The sequence below is a fragment of the Ambystoma mexicanum genome, chromosome 6p, assembly GCF_040938575.1.
Source record: "Ambystoma mexicanum isolate Mex_15411 chromosome 6p, UKY_AmexF1_1, whole genome shotgun sequence".
In the NCBI taxonomy this organism is placed as follows: domain Eukaryota; kingdom Metazoa; phylum Chordata; class Amphibia; order Caudata; family Ambystomatidae; genus Ambystoma; species Ambystoma mexicanum.
The window spans coordinates 293,114,613-293,138,593 of record NC_090935.1 but is presented as its reverse complement, the minus strand read 5'-3'; the positions used below and the strand labels follow the sequence as shown (position 1 = coordinate 293,138,593).

The 23,981-nt window shown below is 52.8% G+C and overlaps 1 protein-coding gene across 4 annotated transcripts in view; it reads right to left on the bottom strand.

Moving 5' to 3' along the window:
• Nucleotides 1-23,981, bottom strand: part of WDR7 (WD repeat domain 7) — a 2,460,073-nt gene that overhangs the window by 1,316,092 nt on the left and 1,120,000 nt on the right. For all 4 annotated transcript variants that reach the window (XM_069627029.1, XM_069627030.1, XM_069627031.1 and 1 more), the window contains one exon: nucleotides 22,249-22,372. In XM_069627029.1, the coding sequence (XP_069483130.1) occupies nucleotides 22,249-22,372 (124 nt within the window). The remainder of the gene's footprint in view (nucleotides 1-22,248; nucleotides 22,373-23,981) is intronic.

Sequence of the window (23,981 nt, the reverse complement as noted above, 5' to 3'; positions counted from 1 at the left end):
GGGAGGTACAGGTTTCCACCACACATAATACTGGACCTGGTGAGTGAGTGGGAGGATGACCTCACATCACCCACCCTGTGCTCCCAAGCACTCAGCCCCCTGGCGAAGGTCCTCAATGTACTGCACTTCTTAGCCACTGGATCATTTCAGCGGACAAGTGCCATAGTGGTGGGGTTTCACAGGCCACGCAGTCACGCTGCCTACACCAGGTCTTGAACATCATCACTGCACGCCCATCAGTCCGCAGGCACATATACCTGCCCAGAACACCTGCAGAAAGGCATGCTGCCGCCCTGGATTTTTACGGTGTGGGACGATTACCCAAAGTGCTAGGTGCCATCGACTACACCCATGTGGCTCTACGTCCCCCCCAGGGCATCTGAGCACATCTATAGGAACCGCAAGCACTGGCATTCCATCAACGTGCAGGTAGTATGTAATGCCAAGGGAATCATCACCTCAGTATATGCCAACTATCCCGGGTCCACCCACGACAGCTTAATTTACCGAATGTCCACCCTAAACCGGGAACTAGAAGCTGGGCGGCATGGCGATACATGGCTGCTTGGTGAGTATGAATGCCACTGCACATGCATGCATGTCAGATACTGAGCAAGGTCACAACCCCACCAATGATACCCATCACCACCTCCACAGGGGACAGTGCCTACCCTCTCAGCCCCCACATGATGACGCCAATTCGGAACCCCACCAAGCCACCCGAGGTAAGATATAACACAGCCCACATTGCAACCCGGGACATAGTGGAGCGCACATTCGGAGTGCTTAAGTCACGCTTTCGCTCCCTTGACCGTTCTGGCAGGCAGCTGTTATACGCTCCCCCAGTAGTGTGCAGGATCATAGTGGCAGCATGTGTCCTGCACAACGTTGCAACACGCCGGGGCCTGGCCGTGGACATGGTGGTGCCCCCACATCCCCAACCACATGCACGCCCGCTGCGCATAGGAGGGGAAAGGGCACGGGGGGAGGCAGCCCGTACACAGCTAGTGGCTAATTACTTCACATAGAAATCACACCCCTGTGGAGTGCACACTGCCCTGGCACATACCATCTGACAATCAATGATGACTCAACCTGACAATGATCCTGAATGTCTGGAGAATCAACCGTCAAAACCATATCAGCCTGAGATTGTTCACCTGGAAGTGTTACAATGTGTGCATCCCTACCTACACAGACACCACCAATGCAGTTTCGTGAAAAAACACATTCATGCAGCTAAAATGAATACCCACTTGCAAAATGCAACATGAGGACAGTGCCATGTCACCCAACCCATCCCCAGCACCGCCACACGACACACGACACACCATGCCATGTCATGCTATGTGCGGGTAAACAAAGTAATCCCCACAAAATGACACAAGTGTCACAAAGAACAGTGTCCCTAATTGAAACTCGCGACACCTGAAATGCTCACAGTAATGCAGGACCAACAACACACTTGAGCAGGTATTTAGCAATAACACTTATCAGCTACTGACCCTCAAAACTACCATTAACATGACATTACGAATGTAAGAAATTAGTAGTCTCACCACCTGGAAATGCCTGCACTCCCACCACTTCCAACTGTACAGTGTTGCCGCCATGTAGAGTTGTAGGTGCACTGCTGCCAACATGGACTCCATCTCCAAAGTAGAGGGCCTTGTGTAGACATGAGGAAAGGACCTGCAAATTAGGAGGTAGACATGGATGATGAGTTACACATCAATGCAACATGCAGTGTACAACACAACAGCAATATGCACTAGGAATGTATACACAGTATTGACTAGACTACCCACACATGTAGTGGGAGTCCAATGTCACCATGTACGTCAATGTCACTTGGGCACACCCTTTGCAAGCCCATGGAAACGGGAAGCAGGAGGGGTGTGTGTGACAAAAACCCAAGCATCTGAACCAAATAACCAAATACATGACAAGCCTGCATGTGCCCAGCCACAATGCAGCGTATGCCCACGGGAGCCACACAAGGCAACCCACTGTCCCAAAAAAAAAAAAAAAAAATCAAAAATGGCCATTAATGGGCCCGGGGGGGGGGGGGGGTTGGGGAGGCCACCCAGGAGGTCAGAGGACAGGGTGCACACCAAAACCCACCTGTGTGGATCTTGCGAAAAAAAACACCTCCATGGGCTCATGGCCCACACGGCTACCCTATTGTGGGAGTATCACTGCTGTCGTTATTCTCGCCCTGTGCAGCTGCATCCGGAGGTGGTGGCACTATGGGAGGCAGCCCGCGGAAGGCCCTAGTCTGTTCCTCCATGGCTGCAAGCATGCGGGTGTGGTAGGTCTCGTTCTGGAGGATGAGTGTGCGGAGGTCCCCATGCAACAACTCACGGGATGCCCGGACCTCCGCCCTAGTTGCCTGCATCTCAGCTGAGAGCGTACGGGTGAGACGCTCCAGCTGCTGTTCTGTCCTTCGGTTTGTTGAAGCCTCAAGCTCAACAAGAGTCGTCCTGAGGTGAAGGAGTTCCAGCCTCAGGGCTTCCCTGTGGCCCTGGGACTCTATGGAGATGGCTTCCTGCAGAGTCGCCAGTGCCGCCCGCCTGTCCCTGTTGGACGCCAACATGTCCTCCCTGTGTGACTGGCAGATGGAGTCCGTTGCCTGCTGTAGTCGCTCCATCAGCCTTTCGGGGGGGACAATGGAAGTGGCCACCCTATCCATGGCCTGAGCCATCATCTCTGATGATGCTGCCTGTTGGGTTGCCATACCGTAAATGGATTGCTCCCATGCGGTATTGCCAGGTGGCGTACGGCCACCACGTCGGCGGGCACCACACCTGTCTGGGGCAAGGCGAACTGCGCCTTGCTGTGCCGGCACTGCCTGAGGCTGCAGGACTGCATTCCCCCTCTGATCTGCAGGCCCAGGAACAGGATCAGATGTCGCGGAGTGTGACCCTGCATCCGTAACCACCAAAGGCGTAGCTGCCAACACCGACATCCCCATTGAGGGTTCTAACGCTGGTGCAGGTGGGTCGGACAGAACAGAATCCCTCCCAGGAGCACTCACCTGCGACGGCACATAGGTCTCATCATCCGAATCAACACCTGAGTACAGCTCGGGGGAGGTGCAGCCAGAGACACCCCTTGAGAGCACGACCTGCAGCAGTTGTGGGTTCTCACCCACCACCACACCAAGTCCCTCACTGGTGGTCGCTCGGCCCTCAGACCCCTCCTGGGTCTGCACCATCTCCACAACCCCAGCAGTATCAGGTGCGTCTTCCCCTGCAGAGACATAAAAGAAAACAAATGGAAACAGGCATTAGCACCATGTCACACAATGAGGGCTGAGAAGCAACAGAACCAGTACTTGATTGACACATGTCCCACATGACTAAAACCCTCCCATGCATGCACCCTCACTGCGTATGAAGGGGAGGCAAATGGCACACATTGATGACACCAAGATGGAAGATGAACACATTTGCTGCATGCTGCCTAGCAGTGGCATCACACATTGGCCTGTGATTGCCAGGTGAAATACACATGCCATCACACAGATGGCATGTATCATTGCTATTGAGTGAAGATGGAGAGGAGGGCAGCACTTATTCATTCAGTCCAGTTCCCTCATGTAATAGCTTTTCTAATTCAAACAGGTCTGATTTTTCACCTGGAGCTGCCAGTCCAAAATGGTCCGATTGCACAGGGACATGTCTAAACAAATGATATCCAGGTAACAAAGTCACTCCACTTTACCATAGCCATGTCAGACATGTGACTAGAGGACTGAGAAATGCCTAGTAAAAGTGGTGGAATGCAAACAATCTGCCTGAATGAACAGAGAAAAATAAGCAACAATGTTGTGGCAAGGTGACACTTCAAGGGCAACTGGCGTGCTGTTGGGCTAGATGTCTACTGTTGGCAGAAGTTATACTGCTATGGCCAAATGCTGCTGCGCAGAATGTATTGCATGAAGCACATGGGTGACCCAAACAACTCAGGCACACACACCCTCACCTGGCACACAAACAGAAGCCCTCACACACACACCATGCACATGGATGACACACACATGCATGTGCACTCACCGGACAATGCCTCATAATCTGGCAGATCTCCCACGCCTTGGATCTGTTCCTCCGTGACGTAGGTCCCAGCGACTGACTCATGTGGAGTGAGTTCCATGTCTTCTACTGGAGACCCACCTCCAGTCACTAGAGTTGCGGCATGACTTGAGGCCAGCTTATTATTTGCCCTGCGCTTTAGGTCATTCCAGCGCTTATAGCAATCATTGGCTGTGCGCCTCACGATTCCAAGGGCACTTACGATGTCCGCAACGGTCTGCCAGTGTGCCTGGCGTTGTGCAGGTGTGGTCTTGGATCCTGCAACAATGACCATTTCGTTATCATGTGCGGACACATACTCGACAAGTGCATTCACTTCGGCATCCGTGAAGTTGGGCTTCCTCGACGGGCTGGACTGTGTAGCCGTGTCTGGGGCATCAGCCTGTGCCGGACGAGCACTCTTCCTCTTCCGCTTGGAAGGTGGTGGTGATCCTGAGTGTCCTACGCCGCTCTGGACACTAGGGGCAGGAGCCCTGGTGGACTCTGTATCAGGAGTGTGGGATTGCACACTCAGCATGGGAGTTGGTGCAGGCATTGGCTCAAGTGTAATGGTGTCAGGGGGAATGTCAGCAGGATGGACTAGGACCGACACTGTCCTGGCTGGGTGTGTGAGAGCTGGGGTGGATGGAGCCGCAGCTGCCCCTGCAGCCTCTCCACCCTGCCTACTTGGGGCAGCAGATGACCTTGCTGCCCCTGATCCACGTGGCCTGATGACATCAACGTGCACCAGCGCACGTGTCATAGGCCTGCTGACCTGGAAGTCAGCCATGGAGTCAGCCAGGTCTGGTGCCACAATGGGCTGGTCCAACAAGGGCTGAGCATGGATGGTGTCAGCCACATCACCCTCAACCAGGGAAAAGGGGGGGATTATGGGTGCCCTTGATTGGTCCTCCACACATGGGGGGACAGGGTCACCCTGCAAGTAACGACCACGTCCGCTACCGGATCCACCGCGGCCACCACTTGTGGCTCGTCCACCTTTGCCACCCTTACGGATTCCTCGCCTCCCAACCATGGCACTGATGTTAATGTGCGTATGGGAGTGGCTGTAAACTATTATCCTGGGCAATTGGGGGTTAAAGGGGTTGGGTACCAGATGGTAATCGTACCCTAGTGCTCTAGCAAGGCTGAATGTGACCCCTGGGGAAAGATGACGGGTCACGCAACGCAAAAAAGGGAGATAACGTGCACGCAACCCCTCCTAGACCACGTGTGCGGAAAAATAAACCTGCACTACGCTGTGGCACCCAGTAACACAACAATGAACGTATGCGTGTCACACGCAGCCTAGAATGACCTCTGAAGGGGTAGGCTATACACAGGGCAAGCACAGATGTTAGATACGTGCGTGACTCACCGTCTGCCAGGAAAAAGAGCGTGAAAAAGAAGCGCGTGTGCGCGTTGGCAACACCCCCGCCAAAAGAAGAATTGTACGCTGTCTGAGGAGACAGGACAACAGTAGAAGGGAATGCTGTTTGAGGGAACAGGCCCAGGAAAACCAGAAAAAGAGAAAAAAGAGAAAAAGCTGTCAGAGGTAACGGGGAGTACGAACTTGAAACGCCGTCAAGTAAATCGCGTGTGAAACGACAAGAAGTACAGATTTCACCCACTCGCTCTCCACGAAAAGCACGTACAAGGAAATGGTGTTCTACACATACCTTTTATGCAGGCCCACACGTCCAGCGTCACTTCCGCGTGTACGCGCTAGGGCCATTTCCACCAATTACACTCTTTGTCACTTCCGCGTGTACGCGCTAGGGCCATTTCCACCAATTACACGCTTTGTCACTTCCGCTAAGGCCATTTCCACCAATTATACGCTTTGACACTCGGACGTGTCTCATTTTTTTAACACGCAACATTTCAAACGTGTGCCATATTCAACATGCACGTGACTTCTTAGACGCGCATACGCTGGTGGCCTTTGCGCCAATGAATGTACAGACGTGTGCTGACGCGCTTACGCGCTAATGGCCTTTCCTCGAATTACACGCAGACGTGCTGGATTTTCACGTGCAAAATCACTCCGATTCAAGCTGGCCACGCGTTCACACACGGAAGACCACGCTCCTGCCCAGAAGGCCGGATTACTGCCCCCCAGAGCCCTGAGCACGCTCCCACCTGCCATCTGCTGCTGCCTAACTGCCTGCTGCCCATGTGCCCTGACATTTGCTGCCTGCACATCAGCCAGGGGTGCTGTTGCTGTGACCACCCCTGCTGGAACCGAAGACTCCCAACTGCTTTTCCATCGCCCCACAGCCCAGCCCCAGGACCCAGTTGCCCACCCACTCCTGCCTCTGGGGTTGCCATGTCGGGCACTGCAACATCTGGCACCAGTGGCAACCCCCGGCCAAGGAGGCAGAGTGGCACCAGCTTCACTGCCACCGAAGTTGGTGTCCTGGTGGAGCATGTCCTGGGGCAGTATGATGCCCTCTTCGGAAGGTTGCGCGCCGACAAGGAAGGACGGACTCGGATCTGGATGGACATCGTGACTGCCATCAATGCGGAGGAGGTGGCAGTCCGCGACTACGAACGTGTCCGGAAGCGCTGGGAGGACTTCAGGTCCAGGACCCTCAACAAGGCCCGGCGCCTCCTGAAGGCAGCGGATGCTAAGGGGCGCCGGGGCCACTTGCCGGAAGATCAGATGAGGGTCCTGGAACGCATATCCCCAGCGCTCCATGTCCAGGTCCTTGAGAGGCGCCCCGTCTGGGGTCGAGCGGTAAGTGTACATGCATACTGATTGTAAGCTGTGCGTGTGGTGTGCCAGGAGTGTGCAGGTTGAACATGTATTTTTATGTGGGCAAGTAGGGGGGGTGTACAGGGCCGTGAGGGTGACACATGCGAGGGGTCTCATGTGTGACACATGGATGGTGCTTGTGTGTGTGTGGGCTTGCATGGCACAGGATGTGGAGGAATGATTGTCAGGTGTGACATGGATGTCGATCGGAACACTGCGACAGTTGGCGGAGGTGTACACATGCATGCAAGTTTGGTGGTGTGTGTGCATGTGTAGTGTACTCCCTATGTTGCATGTGATGTGTGGATGACCTTTGGCTGCTCATGCTGTTGTATGTGAATGGATGGTGCTGGCTGTTGCAATATGGCTGTGGTATGGCTCATGTGTGCAAGTTGAAATGACATGTGTGTTGGGGATTGTGATGCCATGTCTGAGGTTTACCAATGCCACTCATGTATAACTGTCATGTGTGTATGAGTCCATTGTACAGTGCCCTGATGCCTGTGTTTTCTTTCTCCCTGTCTGCAGCGTCAACTGATGAAGAGGGCGGAGAAGGTGCTGTGGAGCACAGCGGCAGGGGTCACACCACCAGCCGGAGACGCAAGGCCCGGATCCCCTCCCAGATTCTGATCTCGTCGGGGAGTGAGGTGTCCGGTGCCGTGTCCCAGGCCGCAGCTGCCGAGGGGAGGTCCAAGAGGCGGAGGTTGGAGTTGGACTCCTCGGCAGCAGAAGGGGCAGCTGGGACCCCACAGGGCCCCAACAGAGGAAGATGGCACTGAGTCATCCAGGTTGGTGGGGGGTTTGGAGGAGGCCGTGCAAGCGACAGAGGCAGGGTCTGGAGGTGGGGATTCCACTGGTGCTAGTGGTGCAGTGCAGGATCAGGGACAGGAGGCAGCACAGGCCGCAGCGGAGGTGCCTGTGTGCAATCCTGTCCCTGCTCCTGTCACTGCATCATCTTGCACCAGCGGGGATGCCTACCTCCAGACCCGTTCTCAGGGAGGGGATTGGCTTACAACACCTGGCCTTCCTCTCCCTGTGGATGTGGCTATCCTGCACCAGGTTGAGCCTGTCCAGGGTGGGGTGGCGTTGCGTCAACGAGCCATGCGAGCTGACCTGCAGTCTTTTCATGATGAGTCTGCACGTCTTCTCCCATGGCTCGTTGACCGCATTGACCCACTGGGACAGCTCACCAGGGCTGGATTCTTCCGTTTCCTGGACCTTGTTCCGACCCCCTCCTCCACGGAACCCCCTATGCCCCAGTCGTCCTCCATGCCATCTTCCCACCCATGTGTCACCTGGGTGCCCTGTGGAGCTGCCTCCGACTGTGCGGCCAGGCTGGTGGACAACAGATCCCTGCCACAGTCGGGAGTCGGACGTCCAGCAGGGGTGGCCACATCAACGACTGCACCCCAGCTGGAGGAGGATGTGCAGGCCCCATTGGACAGGGCACATGGACAGCAGCAGCTGCAGCAGCAGGAGGCTGTAGGTGGGAGCCACGATAGCTCGGGGCCTTCAACATCGGAGGGGCAGGCATCGGCCGGAGGGCAGGAGGACCCTGGACGGGAAGTGTCTTCCGTGTGGCAGCGGTTGGGCCACGCCATAGATGCGGAGCGGCGGTGGCAGAAGAGGCGCGGCTCACGATGGTCAGGGCGGAGTGCCTCGAGGCAATCCGCAGGGAGTTGGAGGTGAACATGTCGGCTTCCCTGCGGACCCTCGGGGCCATGGAACAGGACCGCCTCCGGGACACAGACGAGGAGTTCGATGATGCCCTGGCCCGGAACACCACTGAGTGAGCCGCTGGACTGGCCCGCCGCCATTGTATATAGTTATTTAGTGATAGGTTTCCTTTATAGTTTATTTTTATTTGGAGTCGACGGACACTGCTCCACCTTTTGTATATAGTTCCATTTTAGATGGGTTTTTTGGTAGGTTTCATTTCTTCTGTTGGAATGATGGACCCTGAATACTTTGTACATAGTTGGACTTTGCATTTGGATATTTTTTTTACTATGAATATTTTTTTCCATGGAGCAATGGTTTTCTATTTCTTTTTTCCCTTCATTTCCTTTTTATGGACTTGAACTTTGGAAGACATTTTTTGGGATTATCATTTAGTGATTTTAATTTGAAAAGGGACAGCCAGCTTAATTTTGTTATTTTTTTACTTGTGTATTTTGTTTAATTTTGATTGCCATTACTGTTGTTTTTAATACATTATTTTGATTTTTTCATTCTTCAATGTGTGGTTTCATCTCATTGTTTTCATGCATGTCATGGTTTTCAGGTTCACTTGCAACCATTGTGTGTGTGTGAGACACATGTGTTCATTTACATTGTTTCCATTGGAGTAGTATCATGGGCGCATGTAATACTTGGTTGTGTCTTTGGGCTGTGGTGGCTGGCCATGAGGCCCATGCTTGAGGATTGTCAGGGCCTGTGGGCAGGGGGACATGAGTGGGGGCCTGGTGGAGGCTGCCCATGGTGGCTGGGGGGTGGGGGTGGTGGTAGTCATGAGTGGGGGCCTGGTGGAGGCTGCCCCTGGTGGCTGGGGGGTGGGGGTGGTGGGAGACATGAGTGGGGGCCTGGTGGAGGCTGCCCCACAGTGCTGGGGGGTGGGGTGGTGGTAGACATGGGTGGGAGCCTGGTGGGGGCTGCCCATGGTGGCTGGGGGGTGGGGGTGGGTGGGAGACATGAGTGGGGGCCTGGTGGGGGCTGCCCATGGTGGCTGGGGGGTGGGGGTGGTGGTAGACATGGGTGGGAGCCTGGTGGGGGCTGCCCATGGTGGCTGGGGGGTGGGGGTGGTGGGAGACATGGGTGGGAGCCTGGTGGAGGGTGCCCCACAGTGCTGGGGGGTGGGTGGGAGACATGAGTGGGGGCCTGGTGGAGGCTGCCCCACAGTGCTGGGGGGTGGGGGGGTGGGAGACATGAGTGGGGGCCTGGTGGGGGCTGCCCATGGTGGCTGGGGTGGTGGTAGACATGGGTGGGAGCCTGGTGGAGGGTGCCCCACAGTGCTGGGGGTGGGGTGGGTGGGAGACATGAGTGGGGGCCTGGTGGAGGCTGCCCCTGCACTGCTGGGGGTGGGGGTGATAGGGGACATGAGTGGGGGCCTGGTGGAGGCTGCCCCACAGTGCTGGGGGGTGGGGTGGGTGGGAGACATGAGTGGGGGCCTGGTGGAGGCTGCCCCTGCACTGCTGGGGGTGGGGGTGATAGGGGACATGAGTGGGGGCCTAGTGGAGGGTGCCCCTGCACTGCTGGGGGGTGGGGGTGGTGGTAGACATGGGTGGGAGCCTGGTGGGGGCTGCCCATGGTGGCTGGGGGGTGGGGTGGGGTGGGGTGGGAGACATGAGTGGGGGCCTGGTGGAGGCTGCCCATGGTGGCTGGGGGGTGGGGGTGGTGGGAGACATGAGTGGGGGCCTGGTGGAGGGTGCCCCACAGTGCTGGGGGGGTGGGGTTGGGAGACATGAGTGGGGGCCTGGTGGAGGCTGCCCCTGCACTTCTGGGGGGTGGGGGTGGTGGTAGACATGGGTGGGAGCCTGGTGGGGGCTGCCCATGGTGGCTAGGGGGTGGGGGTGGTGGGAGACATGAGTGGGGGCCTGGTGGAGGCTGCCCCACAGTGCTGGGGGGTGGGGGTGGTGGTAGACATGGGTGGGAGCCTGGTGGGGGCTGCCCATGGTGGCTGGGGGGTGGGGGTGGGTGGGAGACATGAGTGGGGGCCTGGTGGGGGCTGCCCATGGTGGCTGGGGGTGGGGGTGGTGGTAGACATGGGTGGGAGCCTGGTGGAGGTTGCCCCACAGTGCTGGGGGGTGGGTGGGAGACATGAGTGGGGGCCTGGTGGAGGCTGCCCATGGTGGCTGGGGGGTGGGGGTGGTGGTAGACATGGGTGGGAGCCTGGTGGAGGGTGCCCCACAGTGCTGGGGGGTGGGGGTGGTGGGAGACATGAGTGGGGGCCTGGTGGAGGCTGCCCCTGCACTGCTGGGGGTGGGGGTGATAGGGGACATGAGTGGGGGCCTGGTGGAGGCTGCCCCACAAGGCTGGGGGGGTGGGGTGGGTGGGAGACATGAGTGGGGGCCTGGTGGAGGCTGCCCCTGCACTGGTGGGGGTGATAGGGGACATGAGTGGGGGCCTGGTGGAGGGTTCCCCTGCACTGCTGGGGGGTGGGGGTGGTGGTAGACATGGGTGGGAGCCTGATGGGGGGTGCCCATGGTGGCTGGGGGGTGGGGTGGATGGGAGACATGAGTGGGGGACTGGTGGAGGCTGCCCCTGCACTGCTGGGGGGTGGGGGTGGGTGGGAGACATGAATGGGGGCCTGGTGGTGGCTGCCCATGGTGGCTGGGGGGTGGGGGTGGTGGTAGACATGGGTGGGAGCCTGGTGGAGGGTGCCCCACAGTGCTGGGGGGTGGGGTGGGTGGGTGACATGAGTGGGGGCCTGGTGGAGGCTGCCCATGGTGGCTGGGGGGTGGGGGTGGTGGGAGACATGGGTGGGGGCCTGGTGGAGGGTGCCCCACACTGCTGGGGGGGTGGGGGGTGGGAGACATGAGTGGGGGCCTGGTGGAGGCTGCTCCTGCACTGCTGGGGGGTGGGGGTGGTGGTAGACATGGGTGGGAGCCTGGTGGGGGCTGCCCATGGTGGCTGGGGGGTGGTGGGAGACATGAGTGGGGGCCTGGTGGAGGCTGCCCCACAATGCTGGGGGGTGGGGGTGGTGGTAGACATGGGTGGGAGCCTGGTGGGGGCTGCCCATGGTGGCCGGGGGGTGGGGGTGGTGGGAGACATGGGTGGGAGCCTGGTGGGGGCTGCCCATGGTGGCTGGGGGTGGGTCGGAGACATGAGTGGGGGCCTGGTGGAGGCTGCCCCTGCACTGCTGGTGGTGGGGGTGATAGGGGACATGAGTGGGGGCCTGGTGGAGGGTGCCCCACACTGCTGGGGTGGCGTGGGGGGTGGGAGACATGAGCAGGTGTGCAGGGTAGTCCCCTGTTTTGTGGGCTGCCTGCAGGGGCCGTGGAGGGTGTACAGGGAACACCTGTGAGGGCCCACCCAGCCTAATCGCGTGTGTAACTTCCCGCGCACCCCTGTAATACACGTACCCAGCCAAATCGCGTGTGATAATTCCCGCGCACCCCTGTAATACACGTACCCAGCCAAATCGCGTGTGATTATTCCCGCGCACCCCTGTAATACACGTACCCAGCCAAATCGCGTGTGATAATTCCCGCGTACCCCTGTAATACACGTACCCTGGCTAATCGCGTGTAAAACTTCACGCGTACCCCTGCCATACACGTACTCAGCCAAATCGCGTGTGATAATTCCTGCGTACCCTGTAATACACGTACCCTGGCTAATCGCGTGTAAAACTTCACGCGTACCCCTGTAATACACGTACCCTGGCTAATCGCGTGTAAAACTTCCCGCGTACCCCTGTAATACACTTACCATGGCTAATCGCATGTAAAACTTCCCGCGTACCCCTGATATGAACGTTACCTGCTTTGCGTTCCTTGTTTGGCAGCCCTGTAAACTGGTCCAGGGTTAGCGCAGCCCTTTGCGATGATTTATCGATTTTGATGGCTTTTCCTTGCGTGAGGGCGTTCTTGGGGGCGTTACTGGCGCTGCTGCAGGGTCGCTGCGATACTCTGCGCCACGGCTGGTTTGGGAGCCTAAAATCCATGAATACGCTGTGCGTGGAAATCGGTTTTGGCGCACGCGCCTGGCGCAGACAATCGCACGCGGACACTCTGCGCCAGCCGCTTGCGACACTTTTCTGCGAAATTCTATGAATTACCCTGTTAGTGTTTGCATTTCAATGGTGATAATTTATGAGAGAATTTGATGTCCAACAATAAAATGGGAGTTCGTTGTGAAGTACTTTGCTGTATGGAAGGATTCCAATGTTGACTGGAATGCATGACGTCAGAGAGAATGGTGGAGTGTGAAAATGTGTATCTATGAGTCAGAGAATGTTGCGTCACTGTCGTTCCACCACAGGCATTTGGAGAGATACAGCCAGGGGGGTGGAAGCAAGTGGGCTCCTGTCTAAAGATCATATGGACTCTTGATGTAACTGATTAAAGTAACTTGACACAACTTACCTGCTGTGTCCAGAAGGCTTCTTTCACACCAGAGATACTTGTGAATTTAAGTTGAAACCTTAACATCGTTTCGAGTTTTTACAGATTTGTTTTCCAGTGAATTATTGCAGTTATGTTATGTGCAGCAGAAAATATATGCATATGAACACAACTAGTAACAGATTCAAATGTAAAGTAAGTAAATTATGCAGTGAGCAGTAAGTACACTGCAGAACTTAGTCAAAAACCCCTCTAATAAATATGTACCTTTACCTCAATATAAGAATATGCCTTGCCCTGAAACCTGAAGGTGAAAAAATAACCAAACTCTGAGACAATCCTCCTCTGGCTGTGGTCCAAGGACCTGGACAGTGCTTCCTCCTGAACTACGGTTTGCCCAGTCACCCATTGTCTTCAAAAATGAACTGAAGACCTTTATCTCCAGGAAACCCCTCATGCATTGATGCTAATCAGGCACATTGCTAGCTCTGGATATAAATGCACAGTTCCAAACATCATCTGAATTACCCGTGCCTGAGACAGGTACTTCTTTTGTTAATAATACTTCGTATTCACCTACAGACTTTCTCCACCTCTGATTTCTTGACTTAGCTTTCACCCTGCCACAGTGCTCAACACGTCCATCACTTATATATGTCCAAAACTTCATTTTTTCTGCATGCTCAACATGCTGCTTTAGGAACACGGTTATCGATTCTTCGACTCTGATGCATTTTCGTCAGAAAATACTTTCTGCATTCGACTGCAAGATGTCTGGCCTCGGTTTTGGATTTCAAATGGTGTTCAGGCGGCCACGTCTGTTAACGACCCGCATGAGTTATGCCTCTGGTACCACGGCACAGGTCACGACATGGAGGAGTGCGAGTCGTGCGCCAAGATGCACCCGAAATCAGTGCGTGAATGGGCTGCTAAACTCATGGTGGCTGGCCACCTTCAGAATCTACGATGCAGTCGACCATCTGGTCTTCTGAAGCCGAGACCGAGGGGCCTACCCCCGAAAAGGAGAGTGAGAAGCATCGACATAAGGTGAAGAACAGGACCCATTGCAGGAGCCACTCTTCCCGGTTATTGAGCCACAAGAAAAAGAGGCGGCACTGTCAGGATTCTGAATCCTCGACGGAACGAGGTAAGCCATCGGCTGGACTGACCACTCATCAGGAGTGAGAAGATTTTAAGGTCCAAATGCTTAAGATGTTTCAAAAACATGCCGGTTAACTTCCCCCCTCTCTCCCCACAAGCAGCAGGCCAAGGAGGCAGCTCTGGCACTTGGCACAACTGACCCCACGCAAGCCCGAGTGCCAACGACATCGGCGTAGAGAAGCGCCAAAGCCTTCGATGCTGGAGCCTTTCCACCCACCTCCCATTTCAGTGTCACAACCCCGACCGACGCAGACAGTCACTTTGTCGGCATCAGCAAGAAATTCTTTACAGCGCTCTCCTGGAACGACTTTTTCAGTACCATGACCTCTATTTTCGGAGTTGATGACACAAATGATCAAGGGGGAGTCAATCCTGTGTATATGGGAACAGGGGGCGCCAACTTTTTTGACAACCAGGCTGAGCTTTTAGAGTTGGTACAGGGGCTCCAGGATGCCAGAAGTCTAGACACGTCACCCACCTGACCTGGAATTTCAGAAAAGTCAACTTTATACCCACGCCCATGCTATATTTCGGGCATTAGTTGACAGGGTGATTGTGTGAGAAACCTGAGGGTATTCTCCCAAGGAGACCGCGAGAATCCCTAATTCAGGTGGCCAGAGAAGGGCTAGCGCTCTCTCAGATCCCAACCCTGGGGGTGGACGAGCGAGGGAGGATCACCTGGGTAGAGGAGCCCAGGGTTGTGCGCTGGGAAATACCCCAGGTGAGACATCGTATTATACGGAAGAAGATGAGGAGGGCATAGTCTGAGGCTTTTGTAGGTTGTGCCAGATTGGACTCCCTTCCTCCCATTCAATCGCTCTTGCCTAAATCCAGCGACTCCTCTGTATATAAAAAATCCACTAAGACCACAAACTCTGTTGAATTCAAAAACTACATCCCAGAATCCCCCGTTTTCCTGTGTCAGACCCGAATACTCCCAGCCAGTCTCCTTGTCATCCTTTTGATTATTATTTCCCGAACTTTCAATCTACTCTGACAAAAGATCATAATCCCCCTTATTCATTTCACAAACCCTCTCCCTCTATGTCAGAATTGTACCAAAGTATCAACTGAAAAGGATACAATACTCAAAAGGATACAGGAGGTAGGGTCTTCCGGATCCCTGTTCACCCGACTTGATAGTCGTGAAGTCAACAAAGACCTTCCAAATGATACAACCCTCTGGCTGATAAAACAGGCAGAGCGATGGATCACTGGAAAGGGCGTGGGTAAGGTATAGTAATCCAGCCTAGGACAAATTAAAGTATCATGAATAACTGCTCCAACCTGAGTATGATGAATTAGATAATGACAGGAATGATCACACTGACCTGTATCTCTGGGTAGAACAATCCAGAAGTCTCTTGATGGATTTGAAGTGAAGAACAAAACGACAGGGAAGGGAAAATTAGTAAGGGAGACTTATCCCGAACGGAACGAGGCTCACGCTAGATACGGGTTGAATTCACCACAGGATAGCGTCCAAAGTTCAGTTCAAAGTCACTTCCAATGATCCTTGAAAGGCTTCCTTCCCACTTTAGGGATCAATCCTTCTGTTAATTCCACAGATGCAGGAGTTAGAAGAAAATAGCGTGTGAAGACAACGTGCGCGTGTGGATTTACACGCGGGCAGGATTCGCGCAGCCTTGGCCAGCCGCACTTGAAGACGAAGAGCGCGTGTGGATTTTACACGCGGGCAGGATTCGCGCAGCCTGGGCCAGCCGCGTGTGAAGACAACGTGCGCGTGTGGATTTACACGCGGGCAGGATTCGCGCAGCCTTGGCCAGCCGCACTTGAAGACGAAGAGCGCGTGTGGATTTTACACGCGGGCAGGATTCGCGCAGCCTGGGCCAGCCACGTGTGAAGACAACGTGCGCGTGTGGATTTACACGCGGGCAGGATTCGCGCAGCCTTGGCCAGCCGCACTTGAAGACGAAGAGCGCGTGTGGATTTTACACGCGAGCAGGATTCATGCAGCCTTGGCCAGCCGCGTGTGAAGACAAAGAGCGCGTGTGGATTTACACGCGGGCAGGATTCACGCAGCCTTGGCCAGCCGCAATTGAAGACAGAGAACGCGTGTGCAATATCACGCGAAGGGATAGATCCAGGAATCAGCGTGTGGCGGAACACACGCTATCGAAGGCCCAAAAGTAGCTGTAGGATTATGCCAGGAAGTAGATCAGAGGTTCAGCTACACAACGCCAATAGAGACGATCAGAAGCAGCGAGTGAAGTTTCTACGCTGCTTAAATACGTGATACCGTAGTTCACGTGACGAAGCAAAAGTCACGTGAAGTTAGCGACGTGAAAAGTGTAAACGTCGTTTTCCCGGTAACGTATCGAATAGCCTCCATTTGGAGTAGAACGGTCTCGCTGTCCTACGAGCGTAGCGACCAGCATGCATGACACTCTAGGACGAAGAATATAATTCCTCATGACACCTTTTTTGACGAACACTGTTTTACACCATAGAAAACAATGGACTAACACTAGAATCTTTTACCCAACATGTCCTGACACAAGGGTCAGGCAGAGTCAGCAAATTGACAGGAATCACGCACACCCGACGACCCTCTCTCTTCCGCACAGGGATACAAGGTGGAGCACAAGAGCACACGACGAGCAAGGCCAATCGCACAATGACACGGCTATCCCAGGGTGGCAATTCAGGAGGAGGAGAAGGGCGGCGAGAACCGACTTTGCCCTTTCCGACCCAGACCCGCGAAGCACCCATAGAAGGAAGCATAACACCGCAAACAATAGCTAGGGTGTGTTGCAGCAGATGTCAACGGTACACAGAACATGCCTACACTGATAACCAGGACAAGGAGAGACATTTGCTACCGTGGTACCGTCCTTGAATCCAGAGACAAGAAAAGCCAATCAGTTCATCACAGCCGGTGAGTCGAGGAGAGAACCGAACCGATAAGAAACCAAACTGTGTTGAAAAAAAGTCTAAATCAAAGGCATTAAGCCGGAGCGTTCAACGCTTTAACTCGGGGGGCTGGATGTGTAAACTTGCTATCCCACCAAATAAAATCTACGCTCCAAATCGTACAGCTCCTAAAAAACCTTACTTTGGCATACATTGAGCAAAAAAAGGTTGCAGCATCGTGATTGGGGGTGTAGGTGTTAATTATGCATAGTTCTCTATTTTCGAGGAACCCATGTAGTATGATAATGCTGCCTTCTTTGTCAACTATGGCCTCTGACACTCGGAAAGGCACTGTAGGTGAGACCCAAATCATGACCCCTCTCTGGCATATGCGGATAAGGGGGAGCCCGCCGCGTGACCCCGCCATTTTTTTAAACAGTGAGGCATGTCTCTCACTGGTGAGCTTTGTTTCCTGTAGTAACGTTATGTCTATCCCCTGCCTGCATATATATTGCAAAACCCTGTTCCTTTTGATATAATTATTGAGGCCCCGTACATTCCAGTTCACTACTCTAAGGCCTGCATGCATTGTGGTATTCAGTGTGGGGCTCTGGTTTCTCATCCCCGGGTTGTGTGCTCTTGTGTGCGAGGCCTCTCCGCCCATTAACATGGGCAGGTGGCATATGTGGCGGCATCAATACAGTGTATGTTGGTCTCTTGCAGTCAGGCTGCATACTAACCATGAATCAACAATTACTCTGGGCTGTGCTAACTAATACAGAATTTAACCCTCACCCCCTAACTTTACCCCAACTAAGAACTTTTGTCCAGCGATACCTTCCATGCTCAGGCATTCCTGCTTCTCACCTCTGTGCCGACTAGTCCAGTTCTGTGACACCAATGGTGCAGCAGGTAGACACTTCCAAACTAGTGTCCGAAGGAAATATACTCTGAGGGTAGAAGACGCTGAGCTCCACTGTGCACTGACAAGTGAGACTGACTATTACTGAAAAAATTCCTGCTTCCAGTGTCATCACTGTTTGTTGGCGGGGGTTGTGGGGCCCCAGCACTGTAGCATTGTTATCCTGGTTGGATCCTCGCAGGCGTGCGTCTGTATGGCTGGTCCATTGCGTTCGTAGGTAACCTTGGTATCTTGGTAGCCAGTCTATGGTGAAAGGCAGTTGTGGATATTATGTTAGCGAGTAAGCTTTATTCCGCCGTTGGTTACAGCTGTTCAGCAACTAGCCACTTATGAGTGTCTTCTGGGTTGTCAAAGAAAAGAGCCTGGCCTTTATATATCACCTTCAATCTCACGGGGTACATTAGCATATATTTATGTTTAGTCTTTCACAGCCTCGCCTTGGCTGAGGTAAAGTGCATCCTACGCTTCTTAACCACTAGGGTGTAGTCCGGGTATGCCGTAATTTTCGAGGATGCTCTACCAATGGTTCCCCCAGCCCTGAAGAATGCCATGACTTTTTCCAGATCCTTTTAGTTCATTATTCTGGCAATAACGAGCCTTGGGGGCACTCCCAGTGGGGGCTTCTTGGTAAGGGATCTGTGCGTGCGTTCTACAGTGAACCCATGGGTGAGGCTGCCAGGTCCAATTTCGTGAAGCAGCATGTTATCTATATAGGACGTAGGACCCGTCCTCTCCTCCCCTTACGGAGGTCCAATTATCTGCACATTGTTTCTCTGGGCCCTTCCTTCCGCATCTTCGACATGTCCTCCAAGTTCTGTAGCCGTTGTTGCATGGTGTTGGCGTCCATTAGGATAGTCTTAAGGTTTGTGGTGTTTTCCGCAACTTCATCTCTCGAGTGGCCCAGTCCTCTCTGCGTGCGCACATTCGGACGCAGGAGATTGACATCTATTCTGATGGCATTCATTTTGGCCTCCATTGATGGTTTCGAGGCAGCTATTGCTAGCTGGATCAGTAGGTCTTCATCTTTTTGTACATCTGTAGAGGTCTGCGTCCGCAGAGTCATGGCTGCGACAGGGGCATCCATCGCAAATGTTTTCATAGTGGGCTGCTTGGATTTGCCCTTAGAGGCTTTAGAAGACATATGTGCCATAGGTTAAATTGCAATGTGCAGTCCAGATTCACCGTCTCAATCCTGGTGCTCACTCCTGCTGGCTCTTGCTCTCAGTGCTGGGTTGGGGATGTGCCTCAATTCAGTTCACCAGTGGGTGCATTACCCATGCAAATTTATGGTGTGGTATTGCGCTTAGATATGGCGTATGTGCCCAGTCCGGTGCGCACTTGCACTAATCACTTGTCCTTAATGTGTCGTCCCCGCTCCATGGGGCTTGCTGTCAGCCCCTCGTTTTGTTGCGTGCGCTGGGCTCTCTCTGGGGGTGGGCGTGGTTCCCAACCCCCCCAACTCCTTGTGCAGACCGTCCCTGCACCCAATACCAGGCGTGGCCTGTGGACAAGGAGTCTCCGGGCTCCCCCTCGCCTCGTGTCACAAGGGGTGATCAGTGACTCAGGCTTCAGACCCGGCCCTGCCGCGCAGTGCGTGCACGCAGGTCGCAAGTGAATTGATCCCCGGAGGCACCGCTCATCAACTCACCCGGAATGCACCCAGTGATGAGTCTGCTTTCATTGCGGTCGCGCTGATCTCCCACTTGCCATCCCTCAATGTATATGGCACAGTGCAGCATGCACCACCTTGTTGCATCTCCTCAATATGAACACTCGCCGGGTGCCTCCACCACGGGAAAAGGCGCAGGGATGTCTTCTGGCAAGTCCGACACCGCTCCTAGAGCCCCCGGTCAGGTCCGCACAGTCGGCCGAGGGAGGTTGCATCAGTATGGCGGCATCTTGAGTGCACTCGCGGCTTGTTTGTATCAGCACCGGAATCACTCCCAATGGCAGAAGGGTTGCTGAAAAAGGATACAGCGTGCGCAGTTTGCTCTACTTTATCTGATGTAGCGTTCCTAGGTTCACAAATCGCTCGATGTTTGCAGTGTTATCACAGCTCAGGACTGAACTTGTATGAGCTTCGGAAAGAGCAACTTCTTCACTTGGCGGTTAGCCACAACCCGTAAGGGTGTCGGTAAGCTTACTGGCACCCTTGCTTCCGGACCGCCTCACTACGAGTCTGCCTGCAGGTGCTGTAGCACCTAGCAAGTCTGACCTGACCAGGCGCATTGGCATGGTAGGCAGAGTCATCACGGAAGCTCTGGCACTGTTAGCAACAATGCTGGTGCTTCTGTCTCCCCACTCCCATTGAGTCCTATGGGACTCCATTGGAATGGGGAGTTACTGAATCTGCCGCCTGACTTCCCGCTCGGCCGGGACTTGAAATGTCCCGGTGGCACCGGGAAGTCAGGTGGCACATTCAGTGTTTCAGGGTCGGCAGCAACCTGCCAGTGGCACTGGCAGGTTACCGCCAAACTTGTAATTAGGCCCAATGTATTGTAAGGGTGCAGAAGTAAAGCCGGACAAAAACGTGCATGTTTTTGGTTATAAACATTTATTAACCTATAAAGGGTTGGGAAAATGCCTCTCTATCCTGAAAAGCTAAGAGGGGATTCCCTGCCTCAAAGAAAACTAGGGAATATGTCAGGATGTCAAAGTAAAACGTCTGTTACCACTGTGTCCCAAAAATCATACTTCTGTCCCCAACACCAACAACCTAAATCAACTATGCAAGGATGATCTCTTTCAAATTAAAAGTGTTCATGATAACTCTTGCCAACAGAAAAGTTGGCACTGTCTCAGGTGATCCAAAAAAACAACAACAAAAATGTCCACAATGTAGAAGTCTCACGATAAAGGTTTTACTCCTTTCCCCTGGATTCCTTCTGGTTCTACTTTCCTTCATATGGGTCCTAAAACCAGTAAATGTCACTGCACTTTTATATCTTCATAAGGGTACGAGTCCCAGACTCGTAATTATTTAGGATACCCGCTTGGTGTACTTCCCTGCCAAGCATGGGCTTTTCTTCTAATCAGTCTCTCTTCTCAACTTCAGGGTCCTCGAACCGCTTATTCTCAAATTCTCAGACAAGCGATGGGTGAACATAATAGCTTAGTTCACTCTCCTGCCAAGCATATGCCTTCTCGTGGATTATTTTTGTGTCTCTATGGGCCGCAGACCCTGTTATTCTTCGGCTTTCATATGGGTCCTGTACTTGCAACGCTCTGTTGCAATGTCTTGGTTTCCTTTCCTGCCATGTATTTGCTCCTTTCTGCACTTACTCAGCTTCTTTCAGGGTCCCAGACCCTCTCACTCTTCTGTTCTCATGTGGGTGGGGGTCCCAGACTCACAGTGTCCTGTTTCAATACCTTGGTTTACTCGCCTGCCAAGCATATGCTCCCTTCTGCACTTTCTCGGCTTCTCTCAGGGTCCCGCACCCTCTGATTCTCTTTCTGTGGTTGCTCTCCGACACCTCCTGGACCAACAGCACCACCAGCTCTGCCCATGTACCTGTCTCTTTGGTGCGTGTCTTCCGGGCAGCAATGCTTCCTTCTGGGGCTCTGGCAGCGTTTGGTCAGTCCCTTCGTTCGGCAGAGTCTAAGTTTATCAGCTTCCCTTCCATTTCTCATTGGCGGCCCCTCTGCCAGTCCCTTCTACCTATTAGGGATGGAGCTTTGCTTTCCGGCAGCTTCCTGTTCTTGCGGAAGCCCAGAGGTTCGTTTGGGCATCGTCCAGAGGAGCTCCTCCTCCTCTGACTGCTTTCACCCTGCTGCTCAGCCATGTGCTAGGCATCTCCTGCTTCGGTCTCCGGGTCGGCGTCTGCCAAGCTTCCTCGCCGGAGGACTGCTCTCTCCAACTTGTTTTCCCTCAGCCATTTTTTATTTCACTGGGACAATCGAGTATGGTCAGAGACTAGACCATTTAATGCACTTCTCTGGAGTGATCATCATACTCCTGATCATCATCTTTGTCAATGTATTCGTAGTATAGCTATATAGGAAGCATTTGGTCTTTCCAGTTTTGTTAGTCAGCTAACATAGTAGGTGTTTTAGCCTCACAATAACAGATATTAACACTGCTTGGGTAAAGCAAGGTTTGGGGAAAGAGGGAGATCTACTCCTTAGTGGACCGCGTTCTCTGGGAATGGTTGTATCTAATCCCATAAAGGGATTCCTCTCCATGTAATCCTCCCATGATGCACCAGCCCAAGAGGGTCTATTGTACTCTTGACGCACTGCCCTGACCCCATGGGAAGGGACGACCTTCTCAGATTCGTCACAGTAGCGATGAAGATATCTTCTTTCTCTTTGATAACCAACAGTGGCTAATTTTTGTGGGAAATATTTAACAGAAAGGCATATTTAAGAAAATACAAAATATGTAAATGTACTTACGTGATATAATATTGTCGACATACTGAGGTAAATATGGAGCCCATGAATCAATGGTCTCTTTACGCCCTGACTGCCCAATCCTCCGTAGTTCTGCAAGCAAAAGGGCCTGGGCCGCTTCTCTGACCTACAAAATAAAGAGAATATTAACATGGAAAATGTAATAGACTTTGGGTATATTCAGTATTAAACTGTCACTTCATTTATGACCTTTCCAGGATTTGCTTGGAATTCTGAATTTCCAAATCTGCTCAGAAAGCTGAAGGGTTTTATTGGCACAGATAACTTAATATCCCAATCGATTACCAAGTTGTGTGTTGAATTGGCAGCAGGACATGTTTGTTCAAAATGAAGAATTTACAACTGCGAAATGTGCACAAAATGATAGTAGGCCAGTTGTTAGATGAAGGAGTCATAAGGCAACAGTCAAATCCATACAATACACCAAAACTTCCAGTACTTCTCATTTGGTTTTGTACTATAGAATACTAAGTGTACACACAACTGTTGAATAACATCCAAAGACCCATAGAGTTTCAAATACACAGCGTTCACCATCCAACAGAAACATACTTATGTTGAAGAATTCCTAAGGGCTACAAAAACAGCCCTCGAACATTCCTAAGTAAAATACAGAAGCTATTCAAAATTGCAACGCCATTACATGCCGGGGTTTAAGCAAACGTGTGAACTTCAGTGGTCCTTGCAAACAGAAACAGAAGTAGCAGTGAAGGCATGATGAAGACGACACAGACAACAGAAATTAAGGTTGGGATACAAACGTGTATTCAATGTAAAAAGGGCATATCTTGCTCTATGGTAAGGAGGGGATTTCCCTACCTAAAGGAAACCAAGGGTGGTCTGCGAGCAGGAACTCCAAAGAAAAGAACCGTCTGTGTCCAAATCCAACACTTGCCCTCACATCTATTTATATATACTGTGTGGGATTCTCAACGTCAAAAAGAATAAGTGTTCAAAGTAAAGGTTCTGAGCTTCTTCCAGCTTCTGGCTTGCAAAGGGGTTCCCTTCCCCAAGTCTCAAAACCGTTCATAATGCCAAGGGAGGGTTCCCTTCCCCTAGCGTTCTCGTTATTCTTCACAACATGATTGCCAGGGATACTTCCCAGCTCCTCTGGGTTGGTTATTCCTTACAAGTTTCACAACTATAGCTCCTCAATGTCTGTTTTACATCACACTGCCTTTGCATTCAATCACAGGCTTCTCAGGGAGTATTTTATGTGGCTTTTCAGTAGGTGGGTGTCCTCAGTATAGGCGCAGTTGTCAGGCCACACAGTCCACCATTAGAGGTCACGCAACCGATACACCTTACTTGTTTCGTCTTTACCTTTGCTTGCTTGGCCACGTCATACACTTCTATAGCTCTTGCCAATCTATGGGTTTCTCAAAGCACACAGTCTCCAATGGCTCTTGCCAATGCTTGTTTACTTAGAGGAGACAGTTCCTTTTCTTTTTTTCTTTTTACTTTATTTAACATGCACTTGGTACACAGTTTACAACAAATCATTGTATAACGTCCCTAGGAGACCAACATATAGCAAGATCATAGATACACTGGCAATAACGTGGGGAGTATCAAAGGATGGAAGAGGAAAAAAATTAGAAGGGTATACTTCTAAAGTTTGAACTTAGAAAGTGTAATTTTCTAATTATGGAAAAGGCGGATGGAGTGGATGGAAAGGATAGAGTTAATAGAGTAGATGGAAAGGACAGAGTGGA